Below are 17,701 nucleotides of genomic sequence, written 5' to 3' on the forward strand. Positions count from 1 at the left end.
ATGCTATGCGCTACTAGCCTCATGTCATGAATAGCCATCTCGAGACAACTCAAAGTTGCCGGGATGTCACGTGTCCTACTTATATCAGTACAATCGTAACAACTTAAGCATTATATTATATCAAATAAACCTCACGTAGCAAATAAGACATTCATTGTTTTGTTTAGCAAATTAGACACTCATTGACCTCCATTCTAAAAAAAAAAAACTAAATACGCCACCTGCTGGAGGGAGACAGATTTTCCGCCGAGTTGGGCCTCTTCCTCCTCTCTGGGAAAACCAAAGTTTTGACAGGAACTAAATTCCAAAATGGGGAAGGTACAGGTAAGTTGCTAGCTAATTAATTTAACAATTTTCCCAATTTAAAAGTGATTTGACAATCACAAGGGTGATTTGCCAATTTTTCCAGGTGGTCTTTTGATTGCATTATTTTGTTCACCAAGTAAGCTTGATGTGAAGCCTAGCTAGCTAACACTGCTAGCTAGCTAGCAAGCTGGAGGGTGGGTGTTTATATTTCCACGATATTGTTATCCCATGTACTGTGCATGTGAGTATGATTATTGTCTTTTATTTCAGTCGTTCAAATTCATACTTCAAAAGAGGACTTATTTTATGCGAACCTACTTTAACACCAGGATAGCAGTGCTAGTTAGCTAATGAGCTAACGTTAACTACCTAACAAGTAAGTTAGATTCAAAATGGGGATGTTTGTGGGTCAACTCACTCTTTGCCAACATCACGCTTGTTCTCCAAGAATAACCGCTATTGCCCCCAATAGATTTCATTCAAGACAGCATGTCAGATAATATTAATTCATTATTTTCAGGTAGCTAACTGGGATAACCGACTCGCTCAGCGTTGGACTAAGCTCATTGTTTACATGTAAGGCCACAGTATCTTTAATTCCAACGACCCGATTATTGGGTCTGTGCTCCGCATCTCGTCCCTTGTTGTGATAAATAGATGCAGCACAGTGTTATTCAGAATAAACACAGCTAACTAGTAGATGGTGATTATCACAGAATTACAACAATATAAATGCTTAATAACAAAACTGTTGTGTGGCTCATGTCTGACCTTACAAATTAGTTGTTAACATCATGGGGCTACTTGCATTTGGGAGGACTGTTGTTGCTGAACAGCCGTGTCTTATTCATGAGTGTGCATCTGTTACATATTTATAATCAAGTGTTTTGTCTAATCATCATCCCTCCTCACTCCTTGGTCTCTTGTGTTTGGGTTGCAGGTCGGCCAGGGAAGGGATTTGATGGTAGGCCTGCAAGCGTGGTGACCAGTGCCTGTTATACAGGCAGTCGAGTAGGCCAGGATGCCAGAGATGACAGAGAACCAGACTCCTGGCCATAAACCACGGTAAGGGCAAATAAATTATTCTGCATTTAAGTTTTCAGGCACACAACATTGTCTAACCTCTTTATCCATTTTCTCTTTCAGAAAGAAGAAAAACAAGGAATCTCACAATGCAGGTGAAATATTGTTGTTGTAGTTTGGCTTTTTCTGTCATTTCCCAACATTTCCTGGGAGTGACTCACTAAGTTTTTATGTTTGTTTTGTTTGGTTGTCCTTAAGTTGAGAGACAGCGAAAAGAGAAGATCAATGCTGGAATTAACCGTATTGGGGACCTTCTACCATGTTCCCAGGCACTTAAGCAGGTAACACTGGCTGCGTTTAGACAGGCAGCCCAATTCTGATATTTTTTTTCACTAATTGGTCTATTGACCAATCAGATCAGCTATTAAAAATCCTGAGCTTTGCAGCAGTCTAAGGCACTGCATCGCAGTGCTAGAGGCATCACTACAGACCCCGGTTCGATCCTGATTTGTATCACAACCGGCCGTGATCAGGAGTCCCATAGGGTGGCGCACAATTGGCCCAGCATCATTAGGGTTAGGGAAAGGTTTGGCCGGGGTATGCCGTCATTGTAAATAAGAATTTGTTCTTAACTGACTTGTCTAGTTATTTATAGGTTAAATGAAAAAATTAAATATCTGATCTGAAAAGATCTTATGTGATTGGTCAAAAGACCAGTTAGTGCAAAACAGATCATAATTGGCCTGTGTGTGTAAACACAGCCACACACACACACTCCTTTGTGTGTTTTTGCACCGAACCATAGAACTTACGGGCTCGGTTCTTTTCTCAAGGTGTGATATTTATCCTTTGGTCTGAGGCTGTAGCTCCTGTTGATATCCTGCTGTATTGTGTTTGTCTTGTGTCAGTATCCATGTAAATCCCATGCTGACATCCCCTTCGTCTTTAGAGTAAGAACATGATCCTGGACCAGGCCTACCTTTACATAAGTGAGCTGCAGAAACAAAATGACGCCATGCTTCTCGAAGGGGGAGAACGAGTACAAGGTGAGATATTTTGTGTGCTTCACAATAAGTATGGCGTGACAGTGCATTTTCCTATTTGTTTGCTTGCATTTTACAGTGTTTGAGCGTACACGTCTAGTTGTGCCAGTCTGTCTACATAGTGTTTGAACCTACCTGTGTGAGGTACTGATAAACGCTATATGCCATTTAGCGTTTTTGCGTACATTTTACATACAGGTGTTTGAGAGTCTGTGTTGACGACCACTCATCCTTGTTGTCTCCAATCCCTGCAGTTGAGGAGATCCGACGGCTGCGGCGTCAGCTGGACGAGCTGCGAAGGGAGAGCGGCCATTACATTGAGTTGCTCAAAGCCCACGACATCAACTTCCTGGACGACCCCACCGTCCACTGGAAGGGAAAGCTGCGCTGTGCAAAGGTCGCCAAAGTAACGCCCACTCACCAGCTCCCCAAAGGAATTATTGTCTACTCCAATGGGAATGTGATATGTCCAGCAGGGAAGGAACCTAGTCCAGCTTCCGATCTGGGGAAGCAACCAGTCGAGGCTGGGAATGTTCAGTCGTCTTGTGACATCACAGTAGGGGATAGGGTATTCGGGGCTCTTCAGCACGTCAGTGTCCCTTCCTCTGCCCCTCCGCTCCTCCCTAGGGCAACCCTAGCCCCTATAGTGTCTACACCTGGCATCAAGCTGGTGGAACAGTGTGTAGAAGAGGTACTTTTAGCCCCCAAACTACCCCCCTCTGTGTCCTACATCACCCTCCAGGGTATCTGCCCTCTCCCCACGGTCACTGCAGCCTTGCCCCAGCCTGCCACCCCAGCCCCTAGTCTCACCGTTGCAGCCAGTCTGGACACCCCACTCTCGCTCCATCCTGTCCCCAGCTTTACAGCCCTTCCCCAGATCATAACCACCCAGAACGCTGCCATCAGGACTATGAGCTATACGACTATCAACAGCAGCCCAACCGTCCTCGGGGCCAGTGCAGCAGGGAGCACACAGACCACCTGGACTACCTTACAGCTGGCTGGGAACACAGTGCAACCTGTCTGCCAGTCACTCCCCACCCCAGAGACTAGCACCTCTGGGCAGCAGAGTATCCAACAGATTGTGGGCACTAAACTATCAGTTCAACCCATTCATATTCAAATGAAGCCACAGGTACCCACACAGCCCCAGACACCCATCACTGCCCATATCCAAGCCCAGCCTTCTATCCAGAGGAAACCCCAGCTACGGCCAGCTATCCTGGCCCAGCACCAGGCCCAGCACCAGGCCCAGCACCAGGCCCAGCCAGTCGTGGCTTCCCAGCCACAGTGTACTGTCCTTCCTCAGTCAGCCATAATGCCCCAGCCTGCTGTGGTAGCCCACTCAACTATGATGTCACAACCTCAACCTGCTGTACAACAACAGGTAACAGTCCCCTCCCATCCTAAGACTGTCCTCATGACTCAACCCCAACCAGCTATGGTTCCTCAGGTCCAGGCTCAAGCCCACCCCCAGGCAGATGTTAGGCCCCTCCTCCAGACCATGCAGGTATTGCAAATGAACCCTACTGGGACAGCAGTTGCTGGGGTAACGACTCCCCAGAACACTAACAACCCGAGTGTTGTCATCCTACAGCAGGCCAATCCCTGCTCAGCCCAGTCGGTTGTCAGGGACGACTTAACCAATCAGACGCCTTGTCAGCACATCGTCATCATCCAGGCCTCCAATCAGCCTCCACCTGCACCTCCTCAGAACCCTCAGGTTGGCATGGTGCCTGCGGCAGCACCCAATCAGATTGTCGCTACCAGCTCCACAACTTCCACCACTGGACAACAGATCGTTGGGGGTAAACAGTTGGTTCACATTCTACCACGTCCCGTCCCTCAAACCCAGACACCCCAAGCCCCCCCGGTTCCCCCGAACCCTCAGACCATCACTGTGAACGGGCAGGTGTTTGCCCTGCAGCCCATGAAGACCTCAAAGTCAGGCTGTAAGGGTGGCCAGAGCAGTCTCCAGCTGATCCAGCCCAGCACCGCTGAGGAGCCCAGCACCGCTGAGGAGCCCACCACCAACATGGCTCTGCACACCCTGGAAGCCCTCAGCAGTCTCAACCAGAGCTTCTCACAGGGCATGCAGTCGTGCATCTCCACCCAGAGTAACGTCCAGCGAACCCTAGCCTCACCATCCTACTCTATAGTGCCACAGCAGAAGTTATCTTCTGTCCCCATTTTAGCAGCTCCACACAGTTCCCCCGTCAGGCAGATCCAGATCCCCAGTGTGACTCCACACAGACCAGGGCTGGCGATGGGTACAGGGAAGGCCTTGTGGAGACAGCCTGGCACAGCCTCAGTGCCCAGACCTAAGAGGGCCACCACCAAGGGGACCAAGTTAGTGAGGAAGAAGGAGCCCAAACAGGGACGGCCTGTCACCATCGCAGCGAAGCCAGTGGCTTTAACAGGGGACCATCTGGAACGAGAGGTCACTGTGCCTCAGGGAATCCCATCCTCTGTTGCTGTGACAGTTCAGCCAAAGCCACTCCCTGTCAGCACTACAGCTAACACACCCACCGTTAGTATTAGTGAGGCTTCAGCACAGACCAGACCTGTTGAGCTTAGTATCAACTCTACACTGTCCTCTCCTGAAGGTAATAGTGTGACTACTAGTTCATATAGTGGACCAACTGTCTCCAGTGAATGCACCACACAGAGTAAAACCTCTGTGACAAGTGTCACTCCGTGTACTGCAGCAGTTAGTAGTGGTAGTAGTATTATTATTAGCTCCACACAGAGTGAACTCATTATCACTAGTGTTGTGAGTCTAGCTACTGTCACTTCTGCAGCAGATAAGCCTACAGTCACTTCAACTGTTTCTTCTCAGAGTCAACAACCTGTGGTCGCCGTTAGTGACATCTCCACTCACCTCAGACCTACAGCCAGTTCAACTGTTTCTTCTCAGAGTCAACAACCTGCGGTCGCCGTTAGTGACATCTCCACTCACCTCAGACCTACAGCCAGTTCAACTGTTTCTTCTCAGAGTCAACAACCTGCGGTCGCCGTTAGTGACATCTCCACTCACCTCAGACCTACAGCCAGTTCAACTGTTTCTTCTCAGAGTCAACAACCTGTGGTCACCGTTAGTGACATCTCCACTCACCTCAGACCTACAGCCAGTTCAACTGTTTCTTCTCAGAGTCAACAACCTGTGGTCACCGTTAGTGACATCTCCACTCACCTCAGACCTACAGCCAGTTCAACTGTTTCTTCTCAGAGTCAACAACCTGTGGTCACCGTTAGTGACATCTCCACTCACCTCAGACCTACAGCCAGTTCAACTGTTTCTTCTCAGAGTCAACAACCTGCGGTCGCCGTTAGTGACATCTCCACTCACCTCAGACCTACAGCCAGTTCAACTGTTTCTTCTCAGAGTCAACAACCTGTGGTCGCCGTTAGTGACAGCTCCACTCACCTCAGACCTACAGCCAGTTCAACTGTTTCTTCTCAGAGTCAACAACCTGTGGTCGCCGTTAGTGACAGCTCCACTCACCTCAGACCTACAGCCAGTTCAACTGTTTCTTCTCAGAGTCAGCAACCTGTGGTCGCCGTTAGTGACATCGCCACTCACCTCAGACCTACAGTCACACAGAACAGACAGCCGGTCACTACTACTATCAGCACTGTGCAAACTAGATCAGCTAGCACTAATGGCAGTTCTAGACAGAGCAGATCTATGGTGACCGGTGCCTGTTCCACGGTGACCAGATCTAGGTCTACGGGTGTGATGTCTTCAGTAGCATGTCAACCCTCAGTCAGCACTGTAAACTCAATAGGAAGTAGACCAGTGGTGTCTCTCCAGTCTGCTCAGCTCACTTCGTCATCACAGGGTCAGACCAAGCCAGCCAACAGCCAGGAGTCTCAGCCTACAACCCAGACACAGTCCCAGCCCATGGCTTCTCCTTCGGGCCCCTCCACTCCAACCCCCTGCTCCGGTGCCCTGTCTTTTGCCTCACCCTCTGTAACAGTCCCCATGACCATGCCATCAGAATACAGGAAATGGGTCCCCTATAACAGACCCTCGACCCAGCAAATGACCATGCCCACTTCCACACCATCCCATCCTGCTGAGCTGAAAGTGACAGCGGTGTCAGGCAGGGAGAAGGAACCTCAGGGAGAGGGCCACCCCAGCGCAGCGATGGAGAAAGCGAGCGTGAGGAGTGATGCTGCTTCCTCTAGAATGGACTACACTCTCCCACAGCAGGTGTACGCGCTAGACCACGAACCCATGGCTCAGCCTCCGGCTCCTAACAGACAGACTGACTCGCTCATGTCTGGTGGCGCAGGTGGTGGAAGGAGCTTCTCTGTGGCGTCTATGCTTCCCACAGGCCACAGTGTCAGTTCCTCGCCAGGTCATTTTGGACCGTTCACTTTTGCCAGCGAGCAGGCTGATATCCTGGCTATGTTGGAGCAGGACAGTCCCGGGAGGAGGGTGGGGGGCTGCACCGTGGACAACTCCACTTCAACAAACACCCCAACACCTGCATGGGAACCCAACTCCAAGTCCCAGCAAGCCTCCAACAGCAAAGAGAGGGGTGCTGGACAACAGACAAAGCTCACCAAACAGATGGAGACTCCAGTGGCTAAACAGGTGTCTGTTAGGGGCCAGGCTGGAGATCAGACATCCGCAGTCAGACATCCACAGAACATCTCCTTCTCCCAGTCCCACTCTCACCCCCAGAGCCAGGCCCAGTCTGGTACTTCCGGCACCCTCAGCGTCAACAACCTGATCCGGCCCAGCTCCAGCCAGCAGCAGGCCTACCCAGGCTCCCTCAGTCTGGCTGGGCAGCTGGGCTCAGTCCCATCCCCTGCAGGGAACTCAGCCCATGTTTCCCAAAACTCCACCCCTGTCCTTCCTCCCTTCTCAGGCTCAGTCCAGCTGAACGAGTACGCCCCCCTGATGAGGCCCCAGGTGGGGGTGGGTGAGCCGCGATACATCAAGGACTTGTCCAAGCGGCCAGCCCAGGATGATGTGATACTGTCCAGCAGTAACAAGCGACAGAAGACCTGCTCGTCGGCCTCTAACGTGGGCCGCATGGAGGTCAAACCCCTGGACCACAGCCAGATGATGGTACCCCAGCTACCCCCTACCACCTCATCCATCATGACCAGGATCAACCCAGACGGAGTGGGTACCCTGTTCTCTGGCAACACCTTCATGAATACAATGCTCCGACCCACCGAGAGCCACTGCACCCCCCAGCTGCACACACAGGAACACAACCAACCAGGTGTGCTCCACCTGCCCCATGGCCACCCCCAGCATGGTGCACCCCAGCCAGGCCAACACCTCGGGGGGAACCCCTACCTGAAGCAGCAGCAGCAGCAACAACAGGAGCACCAGAGGCACCACCTGTACCAGCTCCAGCACCACCTGATCCAGCCTGACCCTGCACAGCTCCACAGCCTCCACCAGAGGGCGCTGCAGCAGGTCCAGAAGAAGCGGGGGCTGGTTGGAGGGGGTCAGAAACAACACCACCAGGAGAAGGGAGGAGTTCAGCAGCACCAGCATCAACAGTCACAACAATCACATCAACAACAACCTCAAACACACCAGCAGCACCAGCAACAGTCGCAGCAACAGTCACAACAACAGCACCAACAGCAAACACAACAACAGCACCAACCACAAGCCCTGTCACAGCAGCAACATCTACAACAACACCCTCAACAGCAGCAGCAGAGCTCCCACTCCAGACACCAGCACCTCCAGCAGCAACAGATCCAGCAGCAGCACTTTGGGTCGCGGCACCAGGAGAAGAGCTGTGAGGCCCAGCCAGGACCAGCGGGACCTAGAGGTCACCACAGCAGCCACCTGGCCCAGGAACACCTCAAGGTACAAGAACTACTGAGGCTGTGTTGAATACATAATGATAATGATTTTATTATCTTGTTTTGTGGCTCTGGGTATACATTAAAAACATGTGCACGCCCTCCATTAGGATGATTTAGAATGAAGTCTGTTTTCTGTATGTTTTTATCCATTATTTTCTTCTCTCCTCTTTCCCCTCCCTTCAGTCTGATCAGGACCACAGCACCATGCAGAGGCTGATGAGCTCTAGAAACCTGGAGCAGCACCTGACCTCCCAGCCCAGCAACCCTGCCTCCCAGCCCTCCGACCTGGGCTGTGCCCCCCCGCGCCAGGATCACCACCGGGTCTCCAGCTACTCTGCAGAGGCCCTCATTGGGAAGGGCTCGTCTAGTGATGAGCAGCAGCGCATGGTGCTCCATCTGCAGGCCACCCGCGGTACTACACAGGAACAGCCAGACCTACGGGGATACCTGGACACACCCAGAGTGAAGGGCAACGTCACACACAACCCTCAGAGCCGGCTGCCCCCAGACCACCCAGGTTCTGCAGACGTCCAGAGGGTCTCTGAGTGTCCTCCGTTTAAAACAATGGCCGGTGCTGAAGGGGGGCATCAGCTGGGGGGCTTTGAGGACACGACACCTAAATCAGGTCCCTCCTCTCAGAGAGGCCAGCAGGGGGGTTTCAGGATGAACCCGGGGCCTCTAGGGGATGGGCGAACCCGTGGGGGGTACAGTGGACCCCATCCTGGGACGCAGGGGGTGCAGATTGGTGCTCCAGGTCTTACCCGGGACCAGGAAGGGTGTCATCAAAGTTTTATGCAGAGTCTCCTGGAGCAGAACGACCACCAGAGGGCAGTCCAGTGCTGTCCTCCGGTCAGTATGGAGTACAGCTGTGTTTCTGGCAACTTGGCAGGGGACATGCAGGCTAAAGCATCCAGCCCCAGTGTTCCTCCCACCCAGAAGGCCCCAGCTATGAGGCTTGGGGAGGGCAACAAGGGCCACATTCCTCATGGTAGTGGGAACATGGGCACCCACCCAGGGGTACGGACAGGCCTCCCCCACCCTCTTACCCCCCACAGCAGCTCTGAGCCAGGCCGCACCACAGCCTCCTCCAGACCGCCCACCGCAGTCAGCCAGCGCTCCCGCCAAATCACCCAGGAGGCCCAGAGCGGGAAGCTGAGGCCTGGAGAGCGACCACGGTCAGGCAGCCTGAGACCTGGGAACCCCTTTGAGCCTGACGTCCACCTGCTGGGTCGACCACAGTCAGGGAGTGAGGCGCGGCGCAGCAGTATCGTTCGCTTTATGGCAGACAGTGCCCAGGTCGCCGGGGACAACAACCTGGTGCCTGACCAACACCTGGCCCAGAACTTTGGCTTCTCCTTCATGCCGGATGGAGGAATGAACCTCCCTCCTATCAACGCCAACTCTACTTTCATCCCCCCTGTTAGCCAGACCAACTCCTCCCGCCCCTCGGCCCTGCTCCCCGTAGAACCGCAGAACACCTTACCCTCCTTCTACCCCTCCTACCCCCCTGCCGCCCACCCCAGCCTGGCCAGCGACATCCCCATCCAGTACTTCTCCAACCAGATGTTCACCAGCCCCAGCGCCGACAAGAGCAGTTCTGCCCCCCTCAACAACCGCTTCGGCTCCATCCTGTCTCCCCCGCGCTCCGTAGGGTTCGCCCAGGCAACCTTCCCCCTACTCTCAGACATGCCCCCTATGCCCATCAGCAACTCCTCTGGCATCACCCCACACCTGTCCAACTTCAGCCTCACTTCGCTGTTCCCTGAGATCGCCACGGCGATGCAGCCTGATGGTTCTGTTATGCCAATGTCCCCTTTGCTGTCCCTCTCCAACAATTCCTCTGCAGACTCAGGCAAGCAGCCCAACCGCCTCGCCCACAACATCAGCCATATCCTGGGGCATGATGGGAGCTCTGCCGTGTAGGTGAGGGGACTTAAGGTGTTGTCGTGCCAACGTGGCAGTCAGGAATGTTCTGATTCCATTTCAGATGAAACATTTATTGAGTTGTATTACGTGGAGTAATGTCATGCCATGGCCAATTGAATTGACAGGATTTCAACTCTTCTGTTTGGATTAAAGCGGGTGGAAGGGCTGGTGATCTTTTCTGTTGGTCAGCTGAATGGTATTTATGATATTATTTATGGTTAGTGTTATACTTTAACTTTCTGTCAGTTCTATTGATACCCTAACATGGCAGCGGATGCCCTAGTTACTGAAGTCATAGCATTTCACTGATCAGGCACTCCTATGACTAGGATGGGGGAAATTAAGCTTGTAAACCATATGGTTTGCAAATAGGTCTGACGTGACGACTTATCTGCTCGTAAAATTATATGAAGAGTTTTGTACTTTCATTGACTAACTTCTAAAAGAGGATTTATTTGAAAAACATGTGCACAAAATTCTCAAATTTAAATTTACTAACTTAAAATCAGGGTGTACAGTACAGAATTTATGAGATGTTTTGTAAATAAGTTTCTTATGATAATTGTTACTTTGTGTGTATCTGTAAATAAATAAAGTTGATTAACATTTTTTTAATTGATTAGAACTTTGTCTGTAAATGTCCAGTTGTCATCAGTTTCCGTTCCTAAATAGTCACAGTACTGTAGGGGCCTTCAGTTGGGTGAAGGACAAATCAAGTGAGGGATGAATCTGAAATGGAATCTTTGTGATTACACCTACTTATTTCAATTCCGTACAAACCGCAAACCATTTAACAGGGTTAAAATGAAACGCAAAAACAACCAAGGAAATGTCATTATAAGCTTTATTTACATGCAATAGTGCTTCTGCCTGTGTAACCATGATGTCTACACACATAAAGATGGGTTATAGATTCAGGAACTCCTTCATTTTGATCTCAGACGCCTCGTGGGGAAGGCTAATACTGATGCACCTACCTGTGAGGGAAGAATAATAGTGACACACCAGTCGGATTCCCTCACAAGGCACAGTCGTTTGGAATAGTGGCCAGCATAAACAGTAAACAGACTGTCATTTCTGTCTAAAATAAAATGGAGCAGATAAAACTTCCAGAATCTTTCCCATTCAGTGATAAGAAAAAAGAAATCATGCTCCCAAAAATAAATAACTATACAATATATAAATCTCTACTGTAAAAATAACAAAAGGCAGAATGCTTTGAAGTTGCATACGCTCGTTAATACTTTGTTAATGATGAAAAATGCATAATATTTCTCAGTTATTTCTATACAAAACGGAAGACGTTGAGAATCGCACCATTATGACAACACTGAACAGGATTGAAGTGGGAGTATATACACAACACTGCATCACAACATGAGGGTTGTGTCCAATGTGCATTATCATTGAGCATATTCAGGTAGTACCTCGTCCAAATGCTTGCTCTCCATTCGCCTCTACCGAGCAGCACAACCCTGTCCATTGGTCTTTTATTTCCAGCTCAGGAGAGTATAATAACCAGATGTCTGACTTGTGGAACATTTGAATTCTACAGGGAATGACTGAGGAGACTGGTAGATGTGCTGCGGATGCCTGGTCAGAGAAACAGTGGAATAGCACTTCTCTCTATCCTGTAGTATCTCATCCACATTCTGTTGAAGATTTCATTTGTGACTTATATCAGCACCAGGATTGGAATCACATTCAAATACTCCCCCTTCCTCCTCAAGAAATGCAGACATTAATATATACGAACACAGATCTGTCTTTATAACACAGAGTAGGATTACAGCGTGATAACAGAAACTCCCTTTGTCCTGGTTGTAGCGACAGGACCCACAGATAAGTGTCTTTCAATATGAACATATTCTTGTACACAGCATAAAACAACGTTTTTGTATGTACAAAAGTATAAATATATAAATATCTGTGATACAAAAATAAATACTTTGTGTTTTCTGTTTTTCTGATAGCGTTTTTTCAAGCGTCCGTTTAATCTGACGTCCCTTGTTCTACCGGCGGTGTTTCACTCTGGAGGGTGTTCACTTCCTGGAGTGGAAGTGCATCTTGGGATTCTGGCGTTGTAGCTGCTGAGGTTGTCGCCTTGGAGTCCTCCTCCAGTGATAGCAGAGGAGAGGGAGAGCAGGGTAGGTCTACACAGACAGAGGGGAATATAATACATGTTCATCTAAAATGGTCATTTGAAATCTGCAGTGGGCATAACACACATTCATAGCTCCTTAAGCATGAGGTAAATGCATAAGTTGCATAATGTTAAAGTTTTGTGAGAACGGACTTGTACCTTGATTGATGTCATTCTCCTTTATGATATCCCCATTGTAAAAACGGGCGTTCCCCGTCAGGTCCTGACTGCTGATTGGCTGTTCTGAGGTGTTGAGTAGCTGGAGGGTGGAGTCATCGGGCAGAAAGCAGTGATCTTCTCTGTCCCCATGATGCTCAGGCTCACTGATAGAGGGACATGTTTGGGTGAGAATGCTTCTATATACACATGTGTACATACACACACAGAGACGGACCGACTGACTGAAATTGAGGATGTGAGAACAGTCCTGTACCTACCTGTTAGAGTAGTGGTAGACAGGGACGTGTCCGTTTGACATGGTCTGTGCTAGTAGCGTGCCACACTCCATATCATACTCCACATCCTCCTGCAACAGGAACAAGAGACATCAGTTAGACTTCTGTTATTCATGAAAAACAATGTGCCCAAAACTGATATGCTCCCAACAGGAATTTATCAGTGAGAAGCACAAGACACGAACTTGGCGAGCTTAGGTTCCCAATGGGGACGGAACTCAGTCTGACCTGATGTAGTCCTGGCAGGCAGTGTGTGGGTGGATGGTGTTTCCCGTTGGAGGTGTACAGTCCGATGGGTGGGTAGACGGCGTGCGGTGGGGGCAAGTGGGGGTCCAGGTGGCAATGCCCGACCAGTGCCAGGCCCTGCAGGGGCACCATGGTGTACTGGCAGGAGGAGACAGGGGACGCCACAGCTGGGAAACACAGGTCTGACATTTCCTCTGGAGGGGAGAAAACACAAGTACCGTTGTTAGACATGGAAGGACTTCCAGGGCTGATATATCAAGGGATTAGTCAATTCAAAATGGCGGGATTGGTCAGTTACATTTTAGTCATTTAGTAGATGTAGAGCGACTTACAGTTAGTGCATTCATCTTAAGATAGCTTCAATACATCTGACAAACACATATTACAGTTATAGTCAGTACATTTTTCCTCAATAAAGTAACTATTAGCAAAGTCATAAAGGGGGAGGGGAATTATACTTTTTTGTACTTTTACCCCTTTTTCTCCCCAATTGGTAGTTACAGTCTTGTCCCATTTCTGCAACTCCCCTACGGACTCGGGAGAGGCAAAGGTCAAGAGCCATCTGTCCAAGCCACACTGCTTCTTGACACACTGCTCGCTTAACCCGGAAGCCAGCCAAATCATGTGTCGGAGAAAACACTGTCCAACTGGTGACCGAAGTCACCTTGCAGGTGCCCAGCCCGTCACAAGGAGTCGCTAGAGCCCGATGGGACAAGGACATCCCCGCTAGCCAAACCCTCCCCCAACCCCGACGACGCTGGGCCAAATGTGCGCCGCCTCATGGGTCTCCCGGTCACGGCCGGCTGTGACACAGCTTGGGATCGAACCCGGGGCTGTAGTGACTCCTCAAGTGCCTTAGACCGCTGCGCCACTCAGGAGGCCTCAGGAGGGGGAATATTTGAGATACTCTTTGAGTTCAAACAACTACAGTTTGTTGGTGACTAAATCGAACTTGATCCAACAACTACTACCACCACCCTCCTCCTCATCATCATCCTCATCACTACTCACTCTCTTTGGCCCAGGCTCTCCACAGGCAGAAGGGGATGAAGGCTACGATGATGAACACGAGGGCCCCCAGGACCACGCCCACTATGAGGTAGGGGAGGTCGCTGGGACGGGGCACAGGCCCCCCAGAGTGCTCTGGTCTCTGGGACGACGTCTCCGACGGGGAGGGCCGCTGGTTCAGACGAGCTGGGGGAGGGAGGGGTTCATTTAGTTGATGTAACATTTATTACAGTCAGGCTATCAAATTCATTCTAGAAACAATGTTGCTTTTGTAGCGTTTCTCTGTGAGAGTACACGTGTGAATGAGATGGCTATACAGGTAGAGACAGAGATCTGCTCACCTTTAGTTTCTAAGATAACCACGTTGCCAAACTCGCTCTCTCCCCCCTCGTTGAAGCTCTGCATCTTGATGTCGTAGGCCGTCTCAGGCTGCAGGTCACTGATAGAGTGCCAGTAGCGGTCACCCTCCACCACGTCCTTCTTATAGTCACTGTCGTTGTCACTGTCTGTCGGCCGGTAGAAGATGTAGAAACCGTAGACAGGGGTGTTGTTGACGGCAGTGTACTGTGGTGAGAAAATATATGAAAGATTGAATATTTACAAAATGATAGTAATTTGAGTTTTCAGCCATACGTATAAGATGACAACACAAACATAAAGGACACAGCCTGTTCCACTCACTGTCCATTTGAGGATGATGGTGGTCTCGTTGATGGCTTCATTATAAGTGATGTAGGGTCCGTCTACAGGGCGTTCGTTGGGCCTGCCGCCACCCAACACCGTGTAGGCCTTAGAGGGGACACTGGGGGGGCTGGCGCCAATCACATTCACTGCCAACACACGGAACTTATAAGACATGCCTACAGGGAAACAGAAAGCACACACGGGTTAAAATAACCAAACAAACCTCTGTCTTTCTCTGACCACACATGGTGACCAGATGGTAACCATGTTGATTACTTAGTCATTATTCAAATAGGTATGATTATGATGATTACTAAAACAGTAATGTTGATGATAATCAGTCATGCTAATGATGAGGATGACGATGAGGCCATTTGTCATGAGGGATAACGATGATGATGGTAATGATGATGATGAAGCTCACCTTTCTCCAGGCCAGTGATCTCCACAGACAGTCGTTGGGGGGGGATATTAGTGACAGCCACCTCCCATTCCCCCCCTCCCTTCCCCTTCAGCTTCTTAAACTCCACCTGGAATGACTGGATGGGGAAACCACGGTTACCGCGCGGGATCCACGTTACGTACGCAGACGTCTCTGTCGCCGTGGAGATTGTGGGCTTATCAGGGGCCTCAGGAGCTGTGGAAAAGTGATAGAAGTTAAACGGACATCAAATCTATTATTGGTCCATATTAATGCACACATAACCACACTGACACAAGGACAGACTCACTCTCAATACCACTAAAGCTAAAACACTCACAGACACAAGCAGGTAACGTAGACAACGTACAAAGACTTACTGTGAGCTCATCCTTTAGTGTTAAAAGTGAAAGAGAGATCAAGACAGATCACATGTTAGTACAGAGTAGAAAGGTGAGGGGGTTAACAGTTAGTCAAACAGTTTAATAACAACTCTGTCAGGATGTTAGAAACAGCTGAAAGGGCTATTAAGAGTTGTAACTGTGGTCCATCTATGTTCCAACCATACTGGACAGTAGGAGAGGGGGGCGGGGACTTACGAGAGAGGCGAGGGGATGGTACTGCAGGAGTTTTAGGGGGCTCGTTCTGTCCCCCTGGACCCCTACGACCTGTTGGCACGGAAACAAGAGTATTAGCAAAAAGACACAAATACCGGGGAATGCGTCAACATGGGGGCATTTATGATAATAATTTTGATGAATAGATGAATCGATAGGTAAATAAATGTACCTTTGCCTGTCCTGAAGGTCATCATGGCCGGTTGTCCCAGGCCAGCACAGTTCTTAGCAGACATCTCCACCTCGTACAGACTGGCTGGCTGCAGCTTGGCCAGGGTCAGCTTGTGGAGAGACCCAGATATACAGCTGCTGGTCCACTCACCTGGAGGGTCCTCAATCTGATGGAGAGAAGAGAGGAGGCATTCGTTAGTTTGTGAGGACATGTAAAGACATATGTCATTGTAGACAACTTTATAATATCTATTTCATTTTCTTTCATTTTTATTAGTTGTACTATTTAAATATTGATTACTGCACTGTTGGGTAGAGCATGCGAGTTAAGCATTTCACTGTACGTATGGATGTGACAATAAAACCTGAACTTAAAATGTCGTTGTAGACAGATATAAATCTACACTGAATTAGCATAACAGTGTCTGTATTAGTACATGTGGGTTTATGAGTTAACTAGCCTGTACCTTTCTGTACTTGACGATGTACTCCACCACAGCAGAGCCTCCATCGTGGCGAGGTTTCCAGGTCAGATCATAAAAGTCGGCCTTGACGGTCCTGGGCTGGCTGAGGATGACAGGGGCCTCTGCCACAGAGATCTGCCCAGTTAGCCCAGAGCAGTCCAGGGTCAGCACGCTACCCGTGGCCCCGGGCTTCACTGGCACCTGCTCCCACAGCACCTTGTCTGGGCTCAGGGGACGCAGGCTGGATGGCAGCTTCCCTGACCGTGACGGATTACTGGTTGGCAAGGTGACCAGTCTGGCAGCGGCCTGCGAGCTGCCCACGCCGTTCTCAGCCATGCACTGGTACAGGCCATCGTCCTGTGGGCCCACGTTGATGACACGCAGCACGCGGGCAGACAGGCGGTGGCGTGGCGACATGGCCAGGGGGCGGGCGTTGTGGAGCCATACGACAGAGGGGGTGGGTTTACCCCTGGCCTGGCAGCTGAAGCGTACGTTCTCTCCCCACATCACCTCCTGTTGCTGGAGCTCTACGGTCACCTGGGGAGGCTCTACAGAGACAGAGATGGTTCGTTTGTGTATTGTGAGTATAATGTAAGGCCATGTCTAGCATATATGCTTGAATAATGGCTGATTGTGAGTGACTGTATGGTTGTGTGGGAGTGAGTTTGATTAAGTCTTAAGTATGTCTGTATGGTTGTGTGGGAGTGAGCTTGATTAAGTCTTAATTAAGTATGTCTGTATGGTTGTGTGGGAGTGAGTTTGATTAAGTCTTAATTAAGTATGTCTGTATGGTTGTGTGGGAGTGAGCTTGATTAAATCTTAATTAAGTATGTCTGTATGGTTGTGTGGGAGTGAGCTTGATTAAATCTTAATTAAGTATGTCTGTATGGTTGTGTGGGAGTGAGCTTGATTAAATCTTAATTAAGTATGTCTGTATGGTTGTGTGGGAGTGAGCTTGATTAAATCTTAATTAAGTATGTCTGTATGATTGTGTGGGAGTGAGCTTGATTAAATCTTAATTAAGTATGTCTGTATGATTGTGTGGGAGTGAGCTTGATTAAATCTTAATTAAGTATGTCTGTATGATTGTGTGGGAGTGAGCTTGATTAAGTCTTAATTAAGTATGTCTGTATGATTGTGTGGGAGTGAGCTTGATTAAGTCTTAATTAAGTATGTCTGTATGGTTGTGCGTGCCGGCGTGTGTGTTCATGTATATGTGTGTGTGAATGAGTGAGTGAGTGCCGTGCAGAGACAGGCCAAGCCAGTCAGTTGATGGTTGGCTGGTCATGAAGAGGCAGAATTCATTATCCCTTCAGCAGCCCTCACACTTTAATTAGTGCCAGCTGC

The 17,701-nt window shown here is 49.6% G+C and overlaps 2 protein-coding genes across 3 annotated transcripts in view; one reads left to right on the forward strand and one right to left on the reverse strand.

Annotated features, from left to right (window-relative positions):
• Positions 1-244: 244 nt before the first annotated feature.
• LOC120050968 (basic helix-loop-helix domain-containing protein USF3-like) lies at positions 245-10,764 on the forward strand. 2 transcript variants are annotated; one of them, XM_038997521.1, is made up of 8 exons: positions 273-324; positions 827-882; positions 1,247-1,371; positions 1,453-1,484; positions 1,588-1,670; positions 2,279-2,375; positions 2,627-8,220; positions 8,403-10,764. In XM_038997521.1, exons 3-8 carry the CDS (start codon positions 1,328-1,330, stop codon positions 10,140-10,142), a joined length of 7,590 nt encoding a protein of 2,529 aa, XP_038853449.1. In that variant the 5' UTR covers positions 273-324; positions 827-882; positions 1,247-1,327; the 3' UTR covers positions 10,143-10,764. The 2 variants fall into 2 exon arrangements, with proteins under 2 accessions (XP_038853448.1, XP_038853449.1); XM_038997520.1 differs by lacking the exon at positions 827-882 and having other exon boundaries at positions 245-324.
• A 207-nt stretch (positions 10,765-10,971) lies between these two features.
• The window catches only part of LOC120050969 (brother of CDO-like), a 48,523-nt gene continuing 41,793 nt past the window's right edge, over positions 10,972-17,701 (reverse strand). The window contains exons 7-17 of the mRNA XM_038997522.1: positions 16,358-16,902; positions 15,892-16,057; positions 15,702-15,770; positions 15,106-15,318; positions 14,679-14,857; positions 14,339-14,561; positions 14,001-14,183; positions 12,972-13,183; positions 12,726-12,814; positions 12,448-12,611; positions 10,972-12,298 (exon numbers count right to left, since the gene is read on the reverse strand). Coding sequence (XP_038853450.1) covers positions 12,138-12,298; positions 12,448-12,611; positions 12,726-12,814; positions 12,972-13,183; positions 14,001-14,183; positions 14,339-14,561; positions 14,679-14,857; positions 15,106-15,318; positions 15,702-15,770; positions 15,892-16,057; positions 16,358-16,902 — 2,204 coding nt within the window. The 3' untranslated portion in view covers positions 10,972-12,137. The remainder of the gene's footprint in view (positions 12,299-12,447; positions 12,612-12,725; positions 12,815-12,971; positions 13,184-14,000; positions 14,184-14,338; positions 14,562-14,678; positions 14,858-15,105; positions 15,319-15,701; positions 15,771-15,891; positions 16,058-16,357; positions 16,903-17,701) is intronic.

This window comes from Salvelinus namaycush, chromosome 7 (genome assembly GCF_016432855.1).
Source record: "Salvelinus namaycush isolate Seneca chromosome 7, SaNama_1.0, whole genome shotgun sequence".
Lineage (NCBI taxonomy): Eukaryota > Metazoa > Chordata > Actinopteri > Salmoniformes > Salmonidae > Salvelinus > Salvelinus namaycush.

Excerpts from the sequence above, each read along its gene's own strand:
- LOC120050968 (XM_038997520.1), top strand. The coding sequence starts at position 1,328 with ATGCCAGAGATGACAGAGAACCAGACTCCTGGCCATAAACCACG. Across the intron at positions 1,671-2,278 it reads GTTCCCAGGCACTTAAGCAG|AGTAAGAACATGATCCTGGA; the intron begins GTAACACTGGCT and ends CTTCGTCTTTAG. Across the intron at positions 2,376-2,626 it reads AGGGGGAGAACGAGTACAAG|TTGAGGAGATCCGACGGCTG; the intron begins GTGAGATATTTT and ends CAATCCCTGCAG.